The following is an 11,260-nucleotide window of genomic DNA, read 5'->3' on the forward strand; positions in this document are numbered from 1 at the left end:
ACCAGACGCTTGCCGAAGTCACTCTGGCAGGGCCTACCGACATCCAGAAGGCCTTGCAATGGAGCAGCAGCGACTTGGGGGCCACCCGTCTGGACGTGAATGGAGTCGCCACTCCAACATTCCAGAGCCACGTCGAGCACCAGGGCATCCTTCGGCCCAACTCCCCGGCCGTGCAGTCTCCAGATGGGACGTTGACCTACGGCCAGCTCAACTCGCTGTCACAAGCACTGGCAGGTCATCTCAAACGCAACGGCCTAGTACAGCAAGGAGACTTTGTGCCCCTGTGCTTGGATCGCACTTTCTGGATACCAGTTGCCATGCTCGCGATCCATTCCGTTGGAGCTGCCTTTGTTCTCTTCGACTTGGACGCGCAAAGCTCAGATGCAAAGAGGGTCTTCAGGGATGTTGGCGCTCGCTCCATCCTATGCCTGCGCAACCATGTCCCGGCCGAACTTACACTCCTCGGACTCAACGTTGTCGAACTCTCCGGTGAGATTCTCCACCGGGGTCAAGGCAATCTTGATGCTCCGGTCAACGCCAACAGCGTGTCGCACGTACTCTACCCTGCTTCCGAGGGTGGCCAACCTTCAAAGGGGTTGGTCATGGAGCACTTGCCGACTTGTGCAGCGCAATTGCAGCTTCGTGACAGCCTGGGTCTCACGTCACAGGATCGCGTTGCCAACCTGGCAGCAACCAACTCGGAGATCTTTGTCTCCGAGATCATGACAACTTTGATGTCTGGAGCGACGCTGTGCATGCCTCCGACATCTACTGCTCTGGCCAATCAGGGCCTTCTGCAATACCTCAATCAGGCAGATATCAACTGGGCAATACTCTCCTCGGTCCAAGCATCGGCATTGCAACCGAGCGATCTGCCAAAGCTTCGCGGCCTCGTGATCCGATCGCCAGCATCGTTGACCAGCCTCAAGAACTGGGCCAAGGCATCTGACAGCCACCGCATCCTGAACGCCTTGTCTACGCCTGAGTCGGGTTTTGCTACACTGCACGAAGTGAGGCCGGAGATTGACGGAACAGCCCTCGGTCGCCCTCTTGGACTTACAAGGTGTTGGCTTGTCGATCCCGTGAACAAGCAACGTCTTGCACCAATTGGATGTGTTGGCGAGCTCGTAATCCAGAGCCCTACACTTGCCAAGGAGTACCTGAACAGTCCAGACGAAACATTAAAGGCCTTCGTTCCCACGCCTCTCGATGTCAGTGCCGATGATCAGACAGCCCAGCGCCTCCCCTCAGACCATGGGTGCTTCCGAACGGGCTATTACGCCAAATACAGGCCAGATGGAACCATCATCTTGGTGGGCCAGGTCAAGCTCGGCAATTCCGAGCACCGCATTATGGAAGAAGCACCGGAAGGAGTCGCAGAGGCAATCGTCACTCGGGGCAGGACGGGCGAGCTCACAGCGTTCCTAGCACTTGATGACAATGCCATCACCGAGACACCATCTTCAGACAGCGCCACTTTCTTCGTGGAAATGTCGACCTTGAGCGATAGCTTGGGCTCAAAGCTTGTCGAGTTCGTCGGCGACTTGGAAACTGTTCTGCCAGGCCATATGCTGCCTCGCGATTTCGTCTTGGTACGATCGAGCGGCATCCCTCTCCTGGCGTCGACTGGATCGCCCTGCCGGTCTCAATTGCTTCAGGCAATGGATTCGCTCACGGACAAGCAGCTTCTAGCTGTGAGCGTATCAAAGACTTTGCACAGTCACGATCACTCGGAGGCGTTGTCCAACTTGGAGGCACAATTGGCGGAAATCTGGGCCCAAGTGCTTGGTCTCGCCAAGTTTGAGCAGATTGGACGGCAGGACAATTTCTTCAAGATTGGCGGCGACTCCATCAGCGCCATCGACCTCGTCTCCAAGGCGCGACAGCAAGGCATCAGCCTGACCGTCGCTGAGATTTTCGCCAACCCAAGGCTCTCCGAAATGACGAGCGTAGCAGCATTCGACAACGACGTTGAGATCGAGCCCGTCGTTTCCCACGTCTCCGCGTTTAGTCTGCTCTCATCACCTGAGGGCCTCGAGGCAGCCAAGGCTGTAGTCATTGCAGAAGCATCAAAGCAGTGCAAGGTCAGCAGCGCGGAGATTGAGGATGCATTCCCCTGCTCCTCGCTTCAAGAAGGCATGCTGGCGTTGGCAGAAAAGCAGAGAGGCTCATACATGGGCCGTTTCGTCATCAGGCTACCTCAGGGAATGGATGTTGAGCGGTTCACGTCCGCAATGGCCGTCATGGTCGAGCAGTGTCCCAACTTACGCACCAGGATCATCATGTCCGCAAGCCAGGGTCGCCAGATTCAGGTCATCCTCAACAACCCCATCAGCTGGGAACAAGCCCCCTCAGACAATTCACTCGCCGAGTGCCTTGCTGCGCCCGTCTCTCACGCTGCCTACGGAGGTCCGTTGTCCACTTACAAGATGGTCCACGACGAGGCTTCTTGCCAGACGTGCATCATTTGGGAGATTCACCACTCGATCTACGACGGCTGGACATTGAGCCACATGATCCAAGTCCTTCATCGAGCCTATGATGGGCAGTCTCCGGCCTCCCCTCGCGCACCAATTTCGTTCTCCAAGTACGTCGAGCACGCCCTGTTGACGGGCGACGAGGAGATCCGATCCTTCTGGCAGTCGCAATTGAGTGACGCCAACACGGCCAAGTTCCCGGACACCACGCAAGCCTCGCCTGCGGATGTACGATCCGACGGAGTCATGACATACTCTCTGCGGGTGCCAGAGGAGCATCGGTCCTCCGGCATTACCACAGCCAATCTGCTCCGGGCTTCATGGGCCCTTGTGTTGGATCGTTACCTGAATAGCGACAACGACAGCACCGACAACGTCGTCTTTGGAGCTACAGTTTCAGGTCGCGACGCCTCAATCCCTGGCATCTTGGGCATCCTGGGCCCGACGATTGCCACCGTTCCCGTCTGCGTCCGCTTTGGTGACCGCCGCGCAACCACTGTAGGCGACTATCTGGTCGCGGTGCAGGACCGGACGAATGCGATTGTGCCGTACGAGCACATCGGCCTGCACAACATCTCGCGCGTCATCGGCAACTCAGACGCTACCGCATTCCACAACCTCCTGATCATCCAACCCCGAATGGGGCCCCAGCCAGGTGGTTCCGATGGCGAAGCCGAGAACCAACGGGAAATTGACATCGTGGACAAGACCATGGATGACAACGAGAGCTACTACACCTACCCGCTTGTCTTCCAGTGTGTCCTTGGCGACAATGGAGATGTTGCCGTGACCGCCACTTACGACAGCCGCTCCATTTCGCAGGCGCAGATGCAAGTCCTCTGCAGACAGTTTGAGACTGTCGTTCGTCAACTTGGCGACCATTCTACAGCAACGCGCGCGCTCAGCGAAGTCGACCTCTTCACCCCTGAGGACTTTCAGATTATCCAATCCTGGAATCGGGAGCCTGACCGGCCATTCGGTGTGGACGAGGGTGGTGAGGACAGCTGCCTCCACCACGGCGTCGAGCGATGGGCCTCCAGTGAACCAAACCGCCCGGCCGTCGTGTCAACTGCTCACGGCACACTCTCCTATGCGGATCTCGATCGCATGTCGGACCAACTTGCTCAGCACTTGCGGACGCAGTTCGGTATTCTGCCGGATACGCGAGTGCCTGTCTGCATGGAAAAGACACCTCTCGCCATTGTCACTATCCTAGCCATCATGAAGGCCGGCGCCACATTTGTTCCTCTCGAGCCATCTCATCCCGTCGAACGCCGGCGAGCCATTGTTAGCCAAGTCGGCGCACGTCTACTTCTCATTTCTCCCGCACTGGCCGAGGAGTGTCGAGGCATGACAGACACCGTGATCGAAGTTGAACCTGCCATGTTTTCCGCCAGCAACAGTGCCCAGACACTCCCACCCGTCTCTCCGCAGGGTACCGCGTACATCTTGTACACTTCGGGCTCTACTGGCACGCCCAAGGGCATTGTTGTGCCACATGCTGCAGCGTGCACCAGTGTTCAAGGATCCGCTTCCTCGGAGGGCTACAACCTGAATCCCTCGAGCAGAGTGCTTCAATTCTCAAGCTTTGTGTTCGATGTCAGCATCGCCGAGATTTTCGGCGCCTTCATGTTTGGCAGCACTCTCATCATGCCATCCAGTTCGGAGCGGCTGTCAGACATATCCGCCTTCATCCAGGTCAACAACGTCAACACCGCCATGTTCACGACCTCGTTCGCCAAGACTCTCGAGCCAGACAACGTTTCCTCGCTGTCAACTCTCGTCCTTGTCGGCGAACCCCCGACTCGAGAGAGCCTTACCAAATGGGTTGGCCGTGTGGACAGATTGGTCAACGCCTATGGTCCATCCGAGACTGTCATGTTCTGTGGAACGCACGTCTTTACTTCCGAGACGGAGATGCCCTCAACCGTCGGCAGGGGTGTCCCTCACGTCGGCATCATCTGCTGGATCACCGAGATCGACAACCCACAGCGCCTGGCACCCCTTGGCTGCATCGGTGAGATCGTTGTCCACTCGGGTTCGCTGGCGAGTGGCTACTTGAACGACGAATCCAGGACAAACGCCACGTTCTTCCACGGCGTGCCCTGGCTCGCACCCACAAAGAAAGACAAGCGCCATGACAGCTATACGTGGTACAAGACGGGCGATCTGGGGCGCTACAACCTCGAGACCGGCATGATCGAGTATCTCGGGCGCCGCGACACACAAGTCAAGCTGCGCGGCCAGCGACTGGAAACGGCAGAGTCGGAGCATCACGTCAAGCGCCTTCTTCCTGATGTGGAGCATGCTGCCGTCGATGTCCTCAAACGTGATGGGAGAGAAATGCTTGCTGCGTTCGTTGGCTTTGCCCCTCACAGCTCCCATGCCATGGGCGGTGAGGAACAGGAACCTACTTTCGCTCCCATTACCGACTCCCTCCGAAGCGCCTTTGTCGCTCTCACCGAGGGGCTCAAGCAGGTCCTCCCCATTTACATGGTTCCGACGCTTTTTGTTCCAGTCACGCGCATGCCATTCAACAATTCTCTGAAGCTTGATCGTCGCAAGCTGCAACAGATGGTAGAACAGGTGTCTACCCAGGAGCTACTCTCATTCTCCGTCGCTGCTGGCCAAGGCAGCAACGGCGTCAAAACTCCTCCAGCAACCCCGACAGAGTGTGCACTCCAAGCAATCTGGGCAAAGGTACTTGGCGTTGATGCGCAAATCATTGGCAGAGAAGACACATTCAATCGGCATGGCGGCGACTCGATTGCGACGATCCAGCTTGTATCTGTCGCCAATCAACAGGGTGTCAACTTAACCGCAGCCGAGGTCTTCCAGCACCCTCGTCTTCAGGAAATGGCAGCTTGCATTGATGCGAAGAGTGAAGTGCCCGTCTCGGCGGATGAGGACTTGGAGCCATTTGGTCTGTTGTCTGGCCTTTCTGCCCGCACCACCGTCATCCAAGAGGCCGCACGACAGTGTGAGACGCCGGAATCCAGCATTTCTGATGCATTCCCTTGCACGCCACTCCAGCAAGGCCTCATCGCACTTGCTCAGAAGCAGCCCGGTTCCTATGTGGCCCGGTTTGCTTTGCACCTTCCTACACATGTTGATATGGGCCGGTTCCGTCTTGCCATGGAGCGCATGTACCAGGAGTGCAGCAATCTGCGCACCCGAATCATCCTGCAAGACGACGAGCTCATCCAGGTCATATTAGACGAGGACTTGCCTTGGATGGAAATACGCAGTATAGAACCGACATTGGAAGGTGCACTCGAGAGCCGCACTGATCTTCAGTGGTCTGCCGGCTTTGGGCAGCGTCTGTGCCGCTTCGTCCTCGTTCACGACGGCTCTGGCTCCATCCATCTAGTCTGGGACATTCATCACTCCATATATGATGGCTGGTCAATCGGCCTCATGCTGGACATTGCCCAGAAGCTATACAACGAAGACAATACTGTGACGAAGCCGGTTTCGTTCTCGCAGTACGTCAAGTATGTCACAGCGGCATCGGCAGAGTCAGGCTCCATGTCGTCGAAGCAATACTGGCAATCTCGCTTTGCCAATGTCAACATTAGCCACTTCCCGAAAGCATCAAGTGACAACGATATGGAATCCCCCGACGAAGGTGCGAAAACGGATGCCACAATGAAGCACGAGCTTTCTTGGTCGGCACAACACTCTCTCCCGAATGGTGTCACCTTGCCTACAATTCTCCGCTCGGCCTGGGCACTCGTCTTGTCGCGATACATTGACAGCAATGATGTCGTGTTCGGCAACACTGTGACTGGACGCAATGCATCGGTTCCGGGCATCGTCAACGTCGTCGGTCCGACCATTGGCACTTTGCCAATTCGAGTGCGAATCCACGACAACGAGCACGCAGACGCCAGTGTCCATCAATTCCTGCAAAGAATGCAGCAAGAGTCCAACGACATGGTTCCTTTCGAACATGTCGGTCTACAAAGCATCGCCCAAATGGGCAAAGAGTTGCGCGAGGCCTGCGATTTCCAGAACCTGCTCGTCATCCAGCCCGGTGCCCGTCGCAGTACACCGGAAGCAGCATTCACTTCTGACGAGATGAACTTCTTCGACATTGAAGACTTGACGTCCTCTCCGAGCAGCAACTCGCAGCGGTACCACGTGTATCCGCTGGTCTTCCAGTGCATCATCGAGTCATCGGTCTCAGTTCGACTCCTGGCAACCTACGACACGAGGTCGCTGCCCATGGCGACAATGGAGGCCATCTGCCACCACTTCTCACAGGCGGCTACGCAACTGGTTGAGGCAGCCTCGTCCACCCACACTGTTCCGCTCTCATCGATCACCCTGACCTCGGAGTATGACATTGAGAAGGTTCTCGGCTGGACAAGTGATCCTTCAAGCACCATGCAGCCATGGGACTCATGCGTTCATGACCTTGTATCCCAGCAAGCGAGAATCGGCTCGCTCGAAAAGGAGGCTATCTATGCATGGGACGGCACCATGACATACGCAGAACTGGATCAAGTCTCCAGCCAACTTGCCGTGCACCTCCGCCAACTTGGAGTCGGCCCCGAGGATTTCGTGCCGATCTGCTACGAGAAGAGCATGTGGACTATTGTCGCCATGCTTGGCATCATGAAGGCAGGCGGTGCGTTCGTGCCCCTTGATCCAGCCCACCCACCCGCTCGACGAGAGGCTCTAGTCAAGGACATTGGTGGCGTGCAAGTCATCCTTGCATCACCATCCACTGCAACATCGTGCGCCAAGCTAGATGCCGAGGTTGTCGTGCTCTCACCGGCCCTTATTTCGCAGCTACCTAGTCTCTCTACGACGGAAGACGCGTTCGCCGTGAATCCACGGAGCGCAGCATACGCCATCTTTACTTCCGGCTCGACTGGCAAGCCCAAGTGCGTCATCATGGAGCACCTCTCTCTGTGCTCCAGCATTCGTGGCCACGCGGCCGAAATTGGCCTCAATGCTGAGTCTCGAGTACTTCAATTCTCCAACTACGTGTTTGACGTTAGCTTGGGAGAGATCCTCAGCACTCTCGTCTTCGGCGGCACTGTGTGCGTTCCGTCTGACACACAGCGCCTTGCAGGTGGCGAGCTTCCCTCATTCATTGCGCAAAGTCGCGCAAATGTCGCTATGCTTACGCCCTCGGTTGTGAGCACAATCAGCCCCAGCGAGGTTCCCACGCTCAAGACACTTGTCCTCGGAGGCGAGGCGCCGACGCGCGACAATCTGCAAACCTGGGGCGGCCATGTCAGATTGGTCAATGGCTACGGTCCCGCGGAGGCTTGCATCTATTGCAGTGCCTTCGAGATCCCCAGCTCAACGGCTTATCCCAATGTTGTGGGCCGCGGTTCAAACTTCAAGCTCTGGGTCGTGGACGTGAATGAGCCGTCACGCCTCGCCCCCATCGGCTGCACCGGCGAGATTCTTCTTGAGGGCCCGGGCTTGGCCAGAGGATACATGAACAACAAGGAAGCAACATCGAGAGCATTCATTGAGCTTGAGAGAGCCGACTGGTTTGATCAGGAGCCGCGACAAGCCAAACGGCGCTTCTACAAGACAGGTGACTTGGCTCGATACACTACAGAAGGAACAGTACAGTACCTAGGCCGCAAGGACACGCAGGTCAAACTCCACGGACAGCGAATCGAACTTGGCGAGATCGAACACCAAGTCAAAACGACGGCATCCTCACGCGGTCTTGTGGAGCACGTTGTCGTCGACATCGTCCAGAAAGAAAGCCAGGCTGCACTGGTCGCCATCGTGAGCCTCGCGGCTGTTGCCAATGGTCTGAGCGCCTCAGCCCCCGTCATGATGATGATGATGACGGACGCCCTCCGCGCCAAGTTCTCCAGCCTCGCCGCTGATGTTGGTCTCGTGTTGCCCCATTACATGGTGCCTCAATACTTCATACTGGCTTCGCACCTGCCAGCAACAGCATCGGGCAAGATCGATCGCACTACACTACGGGGACATATCAACGAGCTATCCAGTTCGGACTTGAGGGCGTACTACGTCGAGCCCAGCGGGGATGCCTCAACACACGTTGGCAACTCGGTGGCGCCCAAAGCGCCATCCAGCGACCTGGAACGTGGGTTGCAGCAGCTATGGGCCCGTGTGCTCAATCTGAGCACTGATGTCATTGGGGTCGACGACAACTTCTACCGCCTCGGCGGCGACTCCATTCGAGTGATTACCATGGCCAAACGTGTCAAGGAAGAGTTTGGGGTGTCGCTCGGTCTGGGACAAATTAGCGGGAAAGCCACGACGATCTCGAAGCTGGCCATCGACATTGAGGCAGCTCGCGCAGCGAGTGACTCAACTCTGACAGCCGTCGCAAAGCCAGACGGCAATGCACACATCGACCTGCAGAGCGAGATCGCAAGGTTTACAGCAACGCTCACCGACGGCACCACGCAGTCGCCCCGACAGTCAATGGTCTCCGTCCCGACAAGGGCCACTGTGTTCCTGACGGGCGCGACAGGCTTCCTGGGCACCGAAATCCTAAGGCAGCTTCTGCTGTCGCCGGCCGTGGCTCGCGCCATTGCGTTGGTACGTTCCCGGTCGAAGCAAGACGGTGTCGAGCGTATTGAGAAGACAGCCACCGCGATAGGCTGGTGGTCGAGTATCGATGCTGTCGAGAAGGAGAAGCTCGAGGTATGGACTGGGGATCTGTCAACTCCTCGACTCGGACTCGGTTCAGACCAGTGGGGGCAGCTCGTCGGCAGCGTTGACGCAATCATCCACAACGGCGCGGTCGTCAATTGGCAAGCCGACTTCGAGACGCTGCGCGCCGCCAACGTGTCGTCTACTGCCGACCTCTTGTCTACCATCACGGCACGCAACAGCCGTAGCAAACTCGTTTACGTGTCTGGCGGTATCAAACTGGTGGATACACAGAAGAACCAGTCCGAAGTCGCTGCTGAGCTGTCCCGAGGAGGAACAGGTTACATGCAGACCAAGTTCTTGGCCGAGAGCCTTGTGAACAACACAGCGGCGCATCTTGCAGGTCGGACATCGCCGTCCAACGGCCAGCAAAACCGCGTCTCCATCGTCAAGCCGGGCGTCATCCTGGGTGCAGGTGTGGAAGGCGCTGCCAACGTCGACGACTACCTTTGGCGCGTGGTGGCATCAGCCGCCGCTGTCAACGCGTACCCGTCAGAGCCGGAAGATCATTGGCTCTACCTGGACGATGCTGCGTCCGTTGCGAGGTCCGTCATCGATCAGCTACGCTTCGAGGCGCCTGTGCCGAGCGGTGTGACATCGTTTGTTGACCTGCAGCGCGGCATGACTGTTTCGGCGTTCTGGGGCCTTGTCGACAAGGAGCTCGCTGCCACTGCTGGTGCAAGACACCCTGGAGGTCTCAGCTCGCTGTCTTGGGACGACTGGACCCGCGTCGCTCTGGCGCAGATGGAAAGCGTGGGCGAGAGCCACCCGTTGTGGCCCGTCCAGCATTTCCTCGGCAGGCTTGGGACGGGGCTCAGTCCCGTGAAGCAGGCAACGGAGCAGTCGGTCTCGAGGACCGATAGGGAATTGGAAAAGGTGGTGGAGAGGAACGTGCGATACTTGGTTAGGCAAGGGTTGATAGGCGATGGAGAGGGCCGGAGCAACGGCGGCGCGTTTCGACGGACTGGCTTGAACCAGAAGCTGGGGGAGTAGCGACGAGCCGCCTCACGGGAAGCGTGAACAACGGCCCCCCACTTCGGCAACCGGTTCTGCACCACGGCCTGACAACACACATGGATGCACGGAGATGAGACAGCACGCTCTCAGCCGCTCACGCTGCCCATGTAATTGGGCCCGATTCATCCGGAGGACATGCGCAAATTTCTTTTGTTCGTACATAGTTTGTTTTAGCTTTTACCCTTTTACTTGAATATCCGCAATGACTGCGTTCATGACAATGTATCCGTCCCATTCCAGTTCGTGCGTGCTCGATGTCGTTGATGCCTGATAAGGGCGTCCGGTCTCTACATGCGAGGTTCGAGCTTGAACCGTTGAGCGAGCTTCGGTGACATACTGTAGTTGCGAATGACGTACAATCTGTGAGACGGCACCGGCGGCTTGTGCTCAAAAACGGAATGTGCTGTTCGCTGAAGCCACCAATGGCCCTCAGGGTGGTTGCGCGTCTTACATGGAATCGCACTGCAAGCCGCCTGGTTCTGACGGTGGCGGCCGATGGCGCGACGGGAATTATTACAACGCAAGCGATGCTGCAACCCCCACGGCCGAACTGCTTAATCCCGGATGCCATGGATCTACTCAATTCTCCATCTATCAACGTCTCGAATTTAGTTCCACGAGTCGTCTCATGGCATAGTTAGTTAGTTAGTTAGTTAGTGTGTTTTCCGTCCAGCGGCCGTGAGGCCGCTCAGGTCCCTATGGGGCACAGGACGTGCTGAGCTAGTGGGTCTATCCTACGTTATCGATACAGGTTCTGGTGGGTCACTCAGAGATTACCTCCTCGGATCCCCCCTCTTCCCTATCGCGAAAAGTAAACAAACCACCATCCAGCATTTCATCGGCTCAGAGGCGCTCCGATTCGTGCTCGGTGCCCGTCAGCGGGTCGTCCAAGCGCGGCATCCAAGTGCCGTGTTCTGTAGGCCTCGAAAGAAGCCATCGTCGGAGGCTGCAAGAGCGGCCTCAATTGACCCGGGCGGGCAAAGGGTGGTGCGACACCCTCCGCCTACACGGGCAAAGAATATGTATCGAACATGCAAAAGTACAAAGGAAAGAGAGAAGGGAGGGTGGAGCGGCTTGCCTAGTAGCGAGGACGCGCCCATTCG

General features: G+C 57.3%; 1 protein-coding gene across 1 annotated transcript in view; it reads left to right on the forward strand.

Moving 5' to 3' along the window:
- PLICBS_002161 (nonribosomal peptide synthase) overlaps positions 1-10,133 on the forward strand; it is a gene marked incomplete at both ends in the record, with an annotated part of 35,906 nt that extends 25,773 nt beyond the window's left edge. Inside the window, one exon of the mRNA XM_065599969.1 lies at positions 1-10,133. This exon is cut by the window's left edge and continues 23,785 nt beyond it. Coding sequence (XP_065456041.1) covers positions 1-10,133 — 10,133 coding nt within the window.
- Positions 10,134-11,260: the final 1,127 nt, after the last annotated feature.

The sequence above is a fragment of the Purpureocillium lilacinum genome (genome assembly GCF_023168085.1).
Source record: "Purpureocillium lilacinum CBS 284.36 DNA, scaffold_2, whole genome shotgun sequence".
NCBI classification, from domain to species: Eukaryota; Fungi; Ascomycota; class Sordariomycetes; order Hypocreales; family Ophiocordycipitaceae; genus Purpureocillium; species Purpureocillium lilacinum.